Raw genomic sequence first — 16131 nt, 5'->3', positions numbered from 1 at the left:
AAAAAATCAGTAATGACATGAGTTATCTGAAAATACTATCAGCCATCCTGACTTAACAAGCATACAATAAACATTCTGTCTGAGTGCACAAAGAACATTCACCAAGATAGACCACACTCTGGGCTTTTATAAAATAAGTCTCAGTAAATTTAAAAAGACTAAAATTATTGAGACTGTTCTCTGACAAAATGAAAGTAAATTAGAAGTTACTAACAGAACATATCTAGAAACCAAAATACTTGAAAATTAAACGAGACAGTTCTAAATAATCCTTGGATGAAGGAAGAAATCACAAGAGAAATTAGAAAATATTTCTAGGTAAACAATGACGAAAACAAATGTATAAAAATTTGTGAAATGTAGCTAAAGCAGTGCTTAAAAATATTTACTGCTTTAGATGGTAAATTAATTTAAATTAGAAGACAGGTCTAAAATCAATAATCTAAGCACTTACATTAAGAAGCTAAAAAATGAAGGTAAGTAGAAAAAATAATAAAATGTAGAAATCAATAACAGAGAAAAGAGAAAGCAGATAAAACTAACAAAACTGATCTTTGTAAAGAGAAACAAAACCTTTGACTAAATTTTTAAAAAAAGATTTTATTTGAGAGAGAGAGCACAAGAAAGAGAGCAAGCAAGCACAAGCAGGAGGTGGGGGTGAAGAGGGAAGGGCAGAGGGAGAGGGAGAGGGAGAAGCAAGCTTCTCCCTGATGACACAGAACTCGGTCCCAGGACCGGTCCTGGGATCATGACCTGAGCCAAAGGTAGACACTTTTTTTTTTTTTAAAGATCTTATTTATTTATTTGACAGAGAGAGAGAGAGAGAGCAAGTGAGAAAGGGAACACAACCAGGGGGAGTGGGAGAGGAAGAAGCAGGCTCCCAGTGGAGCAGGGAGCCCGACATGGGGCTCGATCCCAGGACCCCAGGACCACGCCCTGAGCTGAAGGCAGAAGCTTAACGACTAAACCACCCAGGCGCCCCCAAAGGCAGACACTTAATCAACCAAGCCACACAGGTACCCCACCCTTGGCTAAACTGACCAAGACTATATATATATATATATATATATATATATATATATATATATAAAATAAAAGAGAGAGAGAGTGAGGACACAAATCATCATTATCAGTAATAAAGGAAAGGCTATCATTACAGATCCTATAGATGTTAAAAAGACAGTAAGAGAATATTAGCAACAATTTTATGTTGACAAATTACATGAAACAGACAAATTAAAAAGCACAACTTATCTAAAGCAACACATGATGAGACAGAAAAATGAGTTGCCTTATAATTATTAGAGAGAGTGAATTCATCATCACAAACCTTCCAGGACCAGATCATTTTACTGGTGAACTTTATCAAACACTTAAGAAAGAATAATTCCAATCTTACAAAAATTTTTTAGAAAATAGAGGAGGGGGCAGTTTTCAACTCATTTAGGTAGGCAACATTAATCTAACATCAAAGATGCTACTATAAAATAAAAACAAATATCCCTCATGAGCAAATTGTAAAAACCCTTATAAAATATTAGCAAACTAAATCCAAGCATATATAAGAGATAATTTATCATGATTAAATGAGGTTTTATCCCCAAAATGCAATGTTTGTTTAACATTTGGAAACTAATCAATGTAATTCATACTATTATGGAGTAATAGTAACAAAAAAAATTCAACAACATCAACTCAGCCAATTGGAACGAAGTAAACTCTTTAACTTGATAAAGGACATCTACGAAAAACATTAAGACTCACATCTTACTTAATTGTAAAATACAGAAGGCTCCCCGAGGATCAGGAATAAGACAAAGGTGCCCACTCTCACCATTTATCTTCAGTATTGCACTGTAAATCCTAGCTATCGCAACAGAGCAAAAAGGACCAGCATAAAGGTAAGAGAAGAAGGAAAATTGTCTCCATATGACTGTTTATGTAAAAAATCACCGGGAATATACAAGTACTAGAACTAATAAGTAGATTTTTTTTTATTTTAACATTAATTTTAATGACTAATGTTTTAAGCAATCTGAATATCTCATTAGTGTAAAAATATTGCACACCGGGGCGCGTGGGTGGCACCGCAGTTAAGCGTCTGCCTTCGGCTCAGGGCGTGATCCCGGCGTTATGGGATCGAGCCCCACATCAGGCTCCTGTGCTGTGAGCCTGCTTCTTCCTCTCCCACTCCCCCTGCTTCTGTTCCCTCTCTCACCGGCTGTCTCTATCTCTGTCAAGTAAATAAATAAAATTAAAAAAAAAAAAAATTGCACGCCAACTTAATCAGTCCTTAAAATTAAAATTGTGATTACACTAGCTACAAGAGATATCCATTTAATGTAATATATAAAAGTTATGTCAAGACCATTATAGTAAAAAGTGAAATTATTAATTTGTACGGTAAAAAAATAAAAGGGACCTGAAAAAATATGAAATAGCTACATTAGGATAATTGGATTACTATGATATGCCTATTCCTATTATTTTTATCATTAATATGTAAAAATCATGGGAAAAATTTTAAAAGTAGAAAATTGGAAATAAATAGGAAGTGTGTGTTTAGTTATATAGTATTCATGGAATAAACAGCTATGAGTACTTACTAAGTGATACTGATTTGAAATCATCTTAGTCTACCAATTGATTACTGTTATTAAGCTTTTGTTATATGCAGCTTTGCTTTATTAAGCTTTTGTTATAACTAGACAGCTTTTATTTATTTTTTTTTAAATGATTTTTTATTATATTATGTTAGTCACCTTACAGTACATCCCCAGATTCCAATGTAAAGTTCGATGCTCCATTAGTTGCATATAACACCCCGTGTACCATGCAATACGTGCCCTCCTTACCACCCATCACCAGTCTATCCCATTCCCCCACCCCCCTCCCCTCTGAAGTCCTCAGTTTGTTTCTCATAGTCCATAGTCTCTCATGTTTCATTCCCCCTTCTGATTACCCCCCTTTCTTTATCCCTTTCTTCCCCTACCGATCATCCTAGTAGAACTAATAAGTAGATTTAACAAAGTCACAGGATCCAAGCCATATATATATATATAAATAAATAAATGGTATCTCACAAACAAGCAGCAATCATGGGACATGAAACCACAAAAACTGTTCAATTTACAGTGTTATAAAACAAAATACTTAGGAACTAATTTAATAAAAGATATGCATAACTTGTATACTACAACTGCTGCTGAGAGTGATAAAAAAGATCTAAAAAACAGACATACAACATGGAGTTATTTCAAAGTTATACTGAGTGAAAGTGGCCTTACACAAAAGAGTATTATTGTACGACTGCATTTACATTAGGTTCTGGAAGAAACATTCAATAAACTATGGTGAAAAAGGGAGGAAAGTGATTGCCCTGGAGAAGACTGACTGGGAAGATGTTGATGATGGTTATGTTTATCTTCACAGAAGTTGAGTAACAGGTATATGTATTGTCAATTTAGGGAAAACACATATCTGGGTTTTACATCAAAAGAGATGGCTAAAAAAATACTGAACTCTATAGTTAATGATATACATGCTTAAGTATTTTGAGGGAAATATACCAATGCATGTAATTTACTTTGAAATGTGTCATAAGATAGTTTCATAAATGAATAAATGGATAGATATATAATGAAATAAGCTAAGTAAAATGTTGACGGTGAAATCTAGTTGGTGGGTATCCTGGTATTCACCAAGAAATTCTTTCAAATTTGCTCTAAGGTTGAAAATTTCATAATAAAATGGTAGGGAAAAACTAAAAGATGAAAGTCTTCACAGCGAAGTCTCAAAATCAATGAAATAATTATAAGTCCCACAGTTAAGAAAAATATCATTACGGTACAGCACATTTTCAGTAATTTTATGACTTCACTTATAAATTACTACTTTTGAAGTAACACTGAGTGTATACATCAACTGCAATGAAAACTTCATGTGTACTCCTCACACAAGTTAGCATTCACCTAATTTTTTTTAATATGCAGAGCAATGAATCATGTTTTCTCCCCCAGATAGCTAGACTCCTATTTTTGGTTACAAAGTAGGAATAATTATCACCATAACTGAGTAAGAAGCATGCCGGTGGAAAGAATACCAGACTGGGTATCAGAGATCTGGGTGTGAAGCTCAACTCTTACTATTAAAGGACACTTAGATAAACTCCTGAGTTTCTTTTCTATAAAATAAGAATGATACACTAATTCCTAGCTACTTAACTGGGGTGTTGTGAGAATGAAATGAGGATAGCATAAAAGAAGCCGCAAAAAGTTCACTTCAAATATAAGTTACTAAAATTAAATCTAAGTTCTGACACTGGTAGAAGAGTCAGCCATTAGAAAAGACCAACGATGAAATCTGAGGAAACGGAGAAGTCTAAGAGCTCAATGACACGTTATCAATGATGTCAAAGAATGTATAGGCTGGCATTCTTATCCCAGTTCTATTCCTACCTATCTCTGTGGCCCAAGTGAAGTGTCTAAGGTTTTCTGGCACACAAAACCCTTACAGCCTTATTCATTAACTGCCCTAAGGTAGACTTTTTGTTTATCTAGCACTGTTATCTTAGTATTGTAACTGTAACAGTTCAGAGTTATTAAAAAACCCTTTGAACCATAATTCCACTATTAGCATTTTCTACTCATTAGGAAGAAAAAATTTTGAATATTAAAACTTAATTACAAATATCTAGGTCAAACTGACATTTGATAATAGCTCCTTTGGCAAGTACCACAGTATCTCTACCCTATATCCAGGTAGGGGCTAAATAGTAATCCACTGCATTCTGAGAAGTGTGGTGCTTAAGAAAACAACTGTTATTGTAGATCACAGTCAAGAATGCTACAGCAAAGGTTGGAGACCCAAACAGCAATAAAATCTAGGCATTGTAGTCCATCCACATAATTCAAAGATTCTTAAAGCCAGTGTACCAGTAGCTGGGGTAAACAAGAATATCTCAGGAAAGTACAGATTAATTTGGTGAGGGTCTGCTGTAAACAGAAACTGAAGCAGGAACTATGTAAATTAATCTGTCATTCAGCTATAAGTTCTAGAAGTGGTTTTGATCATTAAACAATTGAAAATAATAAAGGCCCAAAGTAACTCACATATCCTCTGTGTTTATAAACGCTGAGTCAGAAGAGTTCTGAGTTTACTCAAGGTCAAAAGGTAGGTGGGCAGAAATAATGTGACATACAGAAGAAAGGAATTACATAATAAACACTGAAGGACAATAAGGAAAATGAGTGAAAAAGGTATGTTATCTTTTTCTACTACTACTATTACAAAACAGAACCCTATTTCTATAAAGAAAAAATATATATACACAATGGAATGTTAACTATAAATTGTTTTGCTTAGCTTATATGCTATTTTTATTTTACATTTTCTTAACTACTTTTTTCCCCCAACAAACACTGCTTAGAAATACAGGAAAAATAGTTACTTCAGTGAGAAGCTGTAAAATCTGATCATCTAATTTCTGAAGTTTCATGTCGTTATGAAAACTGTTTTTATGATTAACTTTCTCCGGCTCAGAAGATGGACATATAGATATAAAGGATGTCAAACCAGTATCCGTTGGTGATGCAAATTGATCCAAGGGAGCTATCTCATCGATGGGTGGTGTTACCACTGGCATACTATCAATTATCTACAATACAGAAACAAACCAAAATCTTTTAAAATTTATATTAATTAAAATTTGAAGATATCTTTTATATTAGAAAAAAACAATAGCATACCTCATCTTCACTGGTATTTAGGGGAGAATCAGAAGAAACTAAATTATTCAAAAGACCTTCTAAGCACTGCAGGCGTGATGAATTTATTTCTGACAAATTTACCGGCTCACCAAATATGTTCTTGCAGTCTAGTATTCTAAGCTGTGGCAACGTCTGGAGCATAATTGCTCTGTACCCTTGGAAACAAATCAAAATGAAAAGTCAGGCATTAAAAAGTTAATTATTTCTCAAATACACTAAATTTATCACCTACCAGATACATCACCTGAATGATAAAATTAGTCCTGGAATGCAACTAATAAACTTGTAATAAAAGCTACTTAGTCCTTCTCCATATGTAATCGTTAAATATAAAACAAACAAAAACACTCCCCACCACCCCTCCCACATAATCCTCCTGGTGAAGATCAGAAAGTTAAAAATCATTACTGCTACATTTATCTTTCACAAAATTGCTTTAAAGTTATAAATGTATGATACCAGTAAGTTTATTCTGAACAGAAAGCCAAACATGTCTTTTATTTATAGTATGATTAGTCTAAATATAAATCAGGATAATGTGGGTAACAACCAGAAATTCAAAATTTTGTTAATGAGGCCTTAAGTATCAGTAAAATTAAACGTCCCCATCTTCCTTAAATTAGATATAACTAAGATTAAGGTAGGCAATCTATCAACTATTCAAGAGTATGTTTATTTTCCCTAAGTACAATTAAATATGAGAAATTTGACAAATTAACATTAATTTGGTGTTTAGGCTAAAGGAAACTTTGCTTAACTGTAATGTTTTATAGTTTAACTTTGCTTAACTATGATGTTAAAAACCAAGTATTTCTTTTTTTTTTTTTTTTTTTTTTTAAAGATTGTATTTATTTATTTGACAGAGATAGAGACAGCCAGCGAGAGAGGGAACACAAGCAGGGGGAGTGGGAGAGGAAGAAGCAGGCTCATAGAGGAAGAGCCTGATGTGGGGCTCGATCCCATAACGCTGGGACCACGCCCTGAGCTGAAGGCAGACGCTTAAACCGCTGTGCCACCCAGGCGCCCCAAAAACCAAGTATTTCTAACAAAGGCCAATGAAGTGGTTGGAAGAACTCCAAAAGAAAGAAAGAATCTGGCAAATCAATATTAGAAATTTTGAGGGGAAAAAAGTAATTTTAGTATTAAGTATTCCTTCAATTCTAGGGGGAGGGCAACCGTGTTGAAATACCTCATCAAATAAAGTGAAAACAAAGGCTCAAACTGTAGGAACCAGAGATTCTTAAGACAAATTGTTAGGGAAAAAATCCAAATTGGGTGAGTAGAGAAAAGAAAAATAATGTTGTTTTAGAAATAAGGCTCCTCTCCCCCGCCCCGCCAAACAGGGTTTCCCCAGAAAACTGAAGTCTGTCCTGATTCTTAGGTAGACTCTGTATTATATGGCCTTAGGACAACAGTTCATCTCACATCTATTATACTCTTCTGTGAAATAAAATTATCAAAACAGGTTTCTGTTCTGGGAAAACCCTTTATACAGTTGCATATTAATGACAGAATGGAACCAACTCTGCAGCCAATTTCTATTCAAACTGATCTTTAGAATATATATTCATATTCTCCATTTCTATCTTATTGCTTAAGCCATTTGAAATAAGTGATAATAATAAGAAATAGTAGTCTGGTCTGCTTTGTACTTGCCAACTTCGGTACATTCTAAATTAGATCAAATGGCATTTTAGCAGCATCTTCTATATATCTTTTTTTTTAAAGATTTTATTTATTTATTCGACAGAGATAGAGACAGCCAGCGAGAGAGGGAAAACAAGCAGGGGGAGTGGGAGAGGAAGAAGCAGGCTCATAGTGGAGGAGCCTGACGTGGGGCTCGATCCCACAACGCCGGGATCACACCCTGAGCGGAAGGCAGATGCTTAACCGCTGTGCCACCCAGGTGCCCCTAGCATCTTCTATATATCATATTAAGTTTTCTTCCTTACAAAAATCATTTATTAATTTAACACACTCACAAATAAAATTTAAAAGGTACACAGGAAAAAATCTTCCTAATATTTCCTGATTCCCAGCTACCTTTTCCACCCTTTCTGCATTTCCTGATCCCTAGCTACTTAATACTGGAGTTAGCCATTGTTATCAGTTTTTGGTATAGCTTTCTAGGTATTTTATATATATAATCAGAAAACACACATACATGTTACCCTTTGCACACAAATGATAATCTATTATATGCAATGTTTTCAGACTTGCTTGCTTTTTTCCTATTAATAGTGTATCTTGGAGATAATTGCATATTAGTAGCTAAGGATTTTATATTCTTTTTTTATGGCTGCATAGTATTATACTATTTAAGAATAGATCATAACATAAGTTTGAGGCATACACTTATCAAATATAAAACTGTCTAAATAGAATTATCTGTTCATCCTGTGTTCTCTTAACCTCAATTTGTCTTAATAAAATTGTCTATTTGCAATTATGTTTTTCCAAATATATAATAAAAAGTTGCAAAGCTTAAGACAAAAGGGTCATAAACACCAGTTACAGGAAACAAAGGAGCTTTGAATATTAACTGTTACAAAAAGTATTAATTGCTCATACCTGGTACATGACAGACAGGGTTATCATCTCCATTTTTTTCCAAAATAAGATTAGTCAAGAAGTTCAATCCTACCACACACTGAAGTAGGTGATGGATACTATCTATACAATTACTATGTAGGTCAATAAATCTAAGTTTATGTTTAATTCCATGAAGGGGAATCAAACCTGCAGTAAGGAAAAAAAAAACTTTTGATGCCATTGAAGTCATTTTTCCAACAGCTAATTAAAAATAATTTTTTTACAGATTAGATTTTAAGGCAAAGAAGCAGCATTAGTAAGAAGTCTCTGCAAACAGCTACATCTAATAAACAGGGTATGAGTAAAGACATTTGTTGCTTTGAAGAAACACAGGTTTAGCATTTCTTTTGAGGCCCTAGCCCAGAGGTTCCTGGTCTCTGGTTCTCTTCAAACAGAACATATGGACCTCCCAAGGTCAATGCATGTACTTCTATGAGAAGCATAAGGCAATGGCTTCGGGCTCTCAATCAACACATTATTTTTGATTAGCAGACATAAGCAAACTCTGTAATACCCTTCAATTTTATTGGTTTGAGCATAAAATAGAAATAGCACCAATTTGATTTAGTTCCCTGGTAGTAATTCTTACATGAGTTTATCTAGAGCATGGTAATGCTAACAGCTGGGTTTGCAGCAGAGGTTACTGGTGCCTGGTACCACGTCTCCTTGACCAGCCTCTGACTTCAGCTGCAGCTGTGGTGGATGGGACCGTGCATGCTGACAGTTTGCCCCACTGGAACACTTCATGTTTCTCTTTTCTTCCCTCAGAACTCCCTTCAAAGTGGAGCTTCTGAGAGAAGGCACAGCCTGGAAATGTCAGGGGGTAACACCTCCAGGGGCTATCCTCAACAAAAGGGGAATTGTCAGGGAATCATCTCCTCCCTTTTGGAAGGACTATTCTGAGATGCACTCTACATTGTTTCTCTTCAGGTTTATTTTACAGTTTTGCTTAGTTTAGTACTCTCCATACACAAATTCAACTTCACCCCCCCCCACCAGTTTCTTCAACCTGACTGGAATACTCTTCTCTCTTCCATCTTTATTGAGCTACCTTCTACCTCTCTAAGGTTTTTTCTTTTGTTCATATTCCTCATCACTAACTTCTACTCATCCCTCATGTCCTCAGAAAAGTCTTCTCTGACAACTGTCTACAAGGTCAAATTTCCTATCATGAGTTCTTTTTTTTTGTGTGTGTGTGTTTTTTTTGTGTTTTTTTTTTTTTAAAGATTTTATTTATTTATTTGACAGAGATAGAGACAGCCAGCGAGAGAGGGAACACAAGCAGGGGGAGTGGGAGAGGAAGAAGCAGGCTCACAGCAGAGGAGCCTGATGTGGGGCTCGATCCCATAACGCCGGGATCACGCCCTGAGCCGAAGGCAGACGCTTAACCGCTGTGCCACCCAGGCGCCCCCCTATCATGAGTTCTTATAAGCACTCCGCAATTCTTCCTAACTTAATACCATATTTCTAGGTCCTTATTCCACGTTACTGGTTCTTTCCCTTAGGTTTTATGTTCCTTTTACTTTTCAATTCTAAGGCTCATTCCTGGTCTCCCCTCTTTATTCATATGCTATGCAGAACCTCCTAGTTTCATGGTTACAAACATCATTGATGTGCCAAATCTACAATTCCAACCATGAAACACCCCCCCCCAAACTGCGCCTTACACAAGTCTAACAGGGTTTTCAAATTTAAGACAGAATCCTTACTTCTCATCCCCTCATCTCTAGATCTGTTTCTCCCCCAATCTTTCCCACATCAGGAACCAGTCCCACCATCCACCTGTTGCTACAAAAAAACCTCACAGTTAATTATCTTCGATTCCTTTTTTCTTCATTTCCTTCTCTCAATCCATCAGCAAGTCCTATGAACTCTACCTGCAAAATATATTCATTTGCTCCTCTACACTATTTCCACCGTAGTCCAAGTCTCCATCATCTCTCACCTAGACCACTGAAAATAGCTTCCTAACTGGTCACCTGACTTCCACGCCTATCCTCCTAAAATTCATTCTTCACTCACTCAGCAACCAAAGTGATCCTTTAAAAATACACATATGTCACTTGTTTAAAGCCCTCCTATAGCTTCCTATTGCACCTACAATAATATGAAAACTTTTTTTACCCTGAGTATGAAGCTGTGATCTGGCCTTTGCCCACCTTCTCATCTCTTCTCTTAGCACACTAACCCCTTACTTGGTATGCTCTAGCCATTTTACCTTTCTTTCTGTTCCTTAACATGACAAGGCTGAAGGTGCCTTAGTGTCTTTGCATGCACTTACCATATACACTGCCTTTATTTATTGAACACATAAAATATTATCATTCTAAGAATTATCTATTAAAACTTACAGGGTTGCCTATTCTATTTTCTTCATATTTATTACAATCCGATGTGAAGTCACAAAAATGCACCCTTTTAGGTGTACAGCTCAATGTACTTAAAGAAGCATATACAGTTGTATAAACACTCCTATAACTGAGATACAGAACATTCCATCATTCAATCAATGTGTCCCATCTTCAACCCCTGGCAACTAAGGATCTGATTTCTGCCACTATAACTTGCCTTGGTCAGACTGTCATATGAATGAAATCATATAGTGCATCCTTCTGTGTCTCACTCCCTTCTCTTAGCCTAATTCTTTTTAGATTTATCCACGTTGCTGCATATATCAATTGTTCATTCCTTTTATTGCCAAGCAGTATTCCATCATGTGGGTGAATCACAATTAATTTGTTTACTAGGTGATAGACATATGGATGGTTTCCAGTTTTGGGAGATTATAAAGAATCATATAAACATGATTATATAAAAAGCTATATAATCATATAAAATTTCATGTACGGGTTTTTGAACAGACATGTTTTCATTTCTCTTAGGTAAATACCTAGGAGAGGGACTGCATGATTATATGGTAAATATATGTTTAACACTGTTAAGAAACCTTCAAACTGTTTTCCAAAGTAGTTGTTCCACTTGCCATTCTCCTCACAATGTGTGCCAGTTCTAGTTGCTCTATAACCTTACCAGTATTTTGTATTATACAAGTTTTAAAACTATTCTAGTACGTATGAAGTAGATCTCATTACAGTTTTAATTTGTATTTCCTTAATCACTAAAGATGCTAAACATTTTTTTTCATGTGCTAATTTTGTATTTAGATTTCCTCCTGGGAAGGGGTCTGCTCAAATCTTTTGCTTATTTTTGAGGGGCTGACATGATCTTATTTTTTGTTTTTCTTCCCCACTACAATGTAAGCCCTATGACAAGAACCTTATCTTTTATCACTACAGAACAGTATTTGATACAGTGATCTTCAATAAATATTTGTTGAGTAAATGAATGAGTAATCTTATCCAAGATTCACATTTTTCAGATAAGGAAATGCATCCAAACATTCATAATCTTTGCTCAACAACACACAGCAGTGAAAGAGCTAGGGTTAATACTCAATTCCAATACTTTCACATTTTTGGAGGAAAGTTTTAAAAAATTAATTATTTTTGCTACCCCAGCTTAACAGTAGGGAGTAGATTGCTTTAATTTTTTGTGTATGAAACACCTGGCATAGGCTAGTATTTTTCTAGCATGGGTGAAAAATAAACACATGAATAAGACTGTTTCAAATATTGACAGGATTATGACAATAATCAGAAGAATTCTGCCTGTTCTAACAGATAATTCTAAAAATAATCATGAAAATTTGTTCATTTTATCAGTATATCACTTTAATCAACTAAAAAAATAGGTAAAAATGTTTAACCTTCTTAGACCTGCTAAAAGTAAAAAACAGAATTATCTGATCTTCAATTTACAATATAGCCTTGGGAATGCAGTATGGCCCAATATGCTATATGATCCAATATGGTGGCACTAGTCACATGTGGCTTTGTAAATTTAAACTAAAATTCAATTACAAATTCAGTTCCTCACTGCGCAAGCCACGAAGTGCTCAAAGGACACATCTGGCTATTCGTTGCCATGTCAGACAGCATAAAGATTTAATATTTTCATCACTGTAAAAAGTTCTATTGGAACTATTCTTTATATAATAGCATATCGATCAATTATTTAAGATTAAAACATTGTTCTCCTGAAGTAAGTCCCTCCTATCCAAGTTTTTTCTATTACTGATCACCTAGTTTGTATTAAAAAAAAAAAAAAAAAAAAAAGAATTATGACTGAAGCACACTCTCTAGATGGTATTTTTGGTCAAAAACAGGATTATTCAGTTTTCAGCATGCTGAGCTTAGCCTGACTCATCACATGTGGCAAACATTCAGCATTACAGAAAACATAAGATTATCTACTTACCACTAAGATCATTTATGTGGTTGTAAGATAAATTCAGTCTAGTCAGATTAGTTAATGCTTCAAGTCCTAAAATCAAATAAGATAACATAAAGCCTTTACAGAATTCAAATAACTATTTAGAACTATATAGTATTACAATACTATTTCAGACAGTTTTGAAGCAAATCTATAATCTGATAAGTGGTATTTTGCAAAATACTTAAAAAATTGTTAACTTTTCTAGAAGAAAACTTTTCTGAAGTAAATTTTAAGGTCAGTATTCAAAAGTTTATGATAATATTTATTCCACTCTTTTGGGAAGAAAAGTGGACTTAAGTCATCTTCCTTATGCAAAGTATCACATGAAAATCACTTACAAACCTTCTATTCTTGTAATCAAATTGCAGGACAAATTTAAAGTGCATAGTTTTGTCAGTGTGTTTAGCCCTTCAATTTGATTTATTTGATTAGATGACAGATCTAAGTGTTGTAAATTCCAAAGATGATCAATGGCTTCGATTTTTGAGATGTTATTGCAGTGAAGATTGATGGCATGAAGGGATGAATCTAAAGATAACTCTGATATGCTACAAGAGAAAATATATATTATCAAAAGCAAGTAAGAAATGGATTTAAAAATTATGACCAAATATAATTAAAATCAACCAAACAGCATGTAGATGGTAAGCATGTGCTCTACTCATTCCATAATGAAATCCTTCCTACCCCTGGTAGCCTTTTAACTTCTTATGAGGTACAGTGCTTCTTAACACTGATTGGTATTTTGGACCATACAGATAAACAAAAAACCCACTCAAGAGAGGCAAGTGACCCTGGGTCATTTCTCCCTTCTATAAGCAACCAAGTCACCAGCATATAATGAAAGCTGTGACAATAAAGGCCCTGGAATCATAATACCCCAGTTCAAATCTGCATTCTAATACTTTTTTTTTTTTTGCTAAATTACTTGAATAAATGAGTTAACCTCTCTAAGCCTCTGTTTCCTCATTTCATTTAATTCTCACAACAATTCTAAGCAATTGGTGTAAGGATACTGAAGTCTGCAGAAATTAAATAACTTGTCCAAGTTCTTGTAGTTACTACTAGAGGCATTATAAATCCAGATCTGGCACTGGAAAGTAGTTTATAAACTTACTTTCTTTACTGTTGGCAACAGCTATTGAACCCAGAATGTAGTTGATTTCAAAAGAAACCACTAGTTATTACTATTTCTAGTGAAAAAAATCCATCCTCCCTTTTATGCATTTGGAATGCACCTCCCCTAAATAGAACTCAACTCTTCTTTCTCTCAAGTACTGCCATTTATAACCAGAACCTCTCCTAAAGATGGTAGTTCCAGGAATAAAAACTACAGTGCATGCAGTTCAGAGGTGCTGGATGGAGGGACAGTGGGGAATAGGGACACACAAAGTCACAGGCATCTGTTCAATATTCTGTAACAGCTACCACAGAGGAAACTTAACTCTGGCAGCAGAGAAGTGAGTCATGGAGTAAAAGGAAAATAAGGGATTCTGGTGTGCTTTCAAATTGGCATCAATAATCTCAAATTCAAAATTAAAAATCAAAAACACTTTAAATATGCCATAAAGTCATTCAGCTCCTCCCTTAGACTTCAGAATGAAGCGCGCAGCAACATGTGGCAGAAAAAGACAAAGCATTTGTAAATTTCAAACTACCAATCTCTAAATGTGATTGAAATATTTTCCAATTACCTAGCTACTGTCATCTACTGAACTCTGTGCTATTAACACATGCTTTTAATGACAGTCATTTATTTTCTGACACATTTCAGTTTCTGGAAATTAGTACTGTGCAGATAATGTGGCACAGCAGAAAAAGCAGAAAGTGAAATTAGCCAGAAATAGGTTTGAATTTGAACTTTATTGCTCACCGGCTGGAAGAAGTTGGGAACACTATTTGGATCCTCTGAAGTCTCAGATCTGTCACTTGTAAAATTAATACCTTGCAGAATTATTGTGAGGGATTGTGATAACATATATAATATGTACACATAGACAGCATTCAGTAAATGACATCTATTATTAAGTATAAATGTAAATATGCCTTTAAAAACCATCTCCTTGGGGTCCTCTGGCAAATTTGAGATCACGATCCATAACAAGATGGTTTAATTATCAGCAGCAAGGTTTCACATAGAGCAGCGCATGCCACAAAGGAACAGCAAGTGCAAAGGCACAGAAAGGCCTACTATGGAACTGCCTGTAGATCAGTACGGTTAATCATAGAGGGTAAATGGAGAAATGGTAAAAGATTAATTCTGAAGAGGTGGGCAGGGAACAGTAAAGCAGAATCAAGAACCTAGTACGTCATGCATAAATTTTGGCTACATGAAAGAGGGAAATGGTTAGCTAAATATGATGTTTAGTACTCCCAAGAAGTATATGGATATATATATCATAGTGCTCTGCAAAGGAGAAATCAGAAGGGAGGCAAACAGAATTGAGGAAAACCTAATGAAGAGCAGTAAACCTTCGCTCCACGGTCGCCGGACATACCATAGCGCCACTTTTTGTCAAGGTAAGAGAGCAGAGGAGACAAGATAGAACCCGAGAAGACCAACAATTACAGAGCAAGCAAAGGAAGAATAATCAGTAAAGAAAGAACAACTGAAGAGGAAGGATGGCCAAAAATTGGTAGATAATGCAGGGCAGTTTCCAGGCTCTCAGAAGTCCAAGGAGGAAAGGAATGAGGACTCCATGGAACTGGCACTTCAGCAGAGCAGTTCCGGCGCAGTAAGGCGGGAGGAAGCCAGAAAGCGTTTGTGCGCAGTCTGGGTAAAGCTCGGCTCCCGCCAGGGGAATGCGCCGGCCGCTCCTGGCTGCGGAGCGCCCTTTACCTCCGCAGGCCTTTGTCCATGAAGCACAAATCCCCGCAGCTGCTGTCGCCGTCTTCATTTTCGACCTCCGCCTCCACCGGCGCCTCCATGGCACCGGCGACGGGGACCGTGGTCTTAACCGGCGCCCAGAGCTGAGTGGGAGAGCCCGGAACACGCCTTCTGGGTGAGCGGAAGTCCAGTCCGAGGGGGCGGGGTTCGCCCCCGGCCCCCCCCCCGCCCCCTCCAACCGACAGCGGGGCACTTTCCCGCCTTGACAAGTGCCGTAAAGCGGGAAGAATAATTTTCTTCCCCAAGGGCTTCCCTCCCTTTTACGGTAGCTACGGCGCTATACTTGGGACTTGCCGTAAAGGGAAACATCATCCCGTGTGTGTGGTTTTTGGGTAAAGAATGGGTCTTTCATGTGACGCTCTCCTGTATGATTTTTGCGTTGTAGGCGACTGACTTCTGAAGGCGATTTAAGAGCAGTTAGTCTTTACAAAACTGTAGTCATACATACATATAAGTTATTCCCCCACCGGCCACTGCACTTACTCTTGATTTAGTAAACATTTATGAGATGCCTTACATATGCTGGGCACTTACCTGTGACATGAGGAA

At 36.1% G+C, this 16131-nt stretch overlaps 1 protein-coding gene across 3 annotated transcripts in view; it reads right to left on the bottom strand.

The window, feature by feature from the left end:
* Nucleotides 1-15705, bottom strand: part of LRRCC1 (leucine rich repeat and coiled-coil centrosomal protein 1) — a 39091-nt gene extending 23386 nt beyond the window's left edge. For 2 of the 3 annotated variants that reach the window (XM_034668258.1, XM_034668259.1), the window contains exons 1-6: nt 15535-15705; nt 13038-13243; nt 12678-12743; nt 8340-8507; nt 5748-5923; nt 5450-5656 (exon numbers count right to left, since the gene is read on the bottom strand). In XM_034668258.1, the coding sequence (XP_034524149.1) occupies nt 5450-5656; nt 5748-5923; nt 8340-8507; nt 12678-12743; nt 13038-13243; nt 15535-15623 (912 nt within the window). In that variant the 5' untranslated portion in view covers nt 15624-15705. Of the gene's footprint in view, nt 1-5449; nt 5657-5747; nt 5924-8339; nt 8508-12677; nt 12744-13037; nt 13244-15534 lie in introns of those variants that run through there. The other variant, XM_034668260.1, reaches the window with a different exon arrangement.
* Nucleotides 15706-16131: the final 426 nt, after the last annotated feature.

The sequence above is a fragment of the Ailuropoda melanoleuca genome, chromosome 9, assembly GCF_002007445.2.
Source record: "Ailuropoda melanoleuca isolate Jingjing chromosome 9, ASM200744v2, whole genome shotgun sequence".
NCBI lineage: Eukaryota > Metazoa > Chordata > Mammalia > Carnivora > Ursidae > Ailuropoda > Ailuropoda melanoleuca.
The sequence above is the reverse complement of the archived record's forward strand: the minus strand, read 5'-3'. Positions and strand labels throughout refer to the sequence as shown.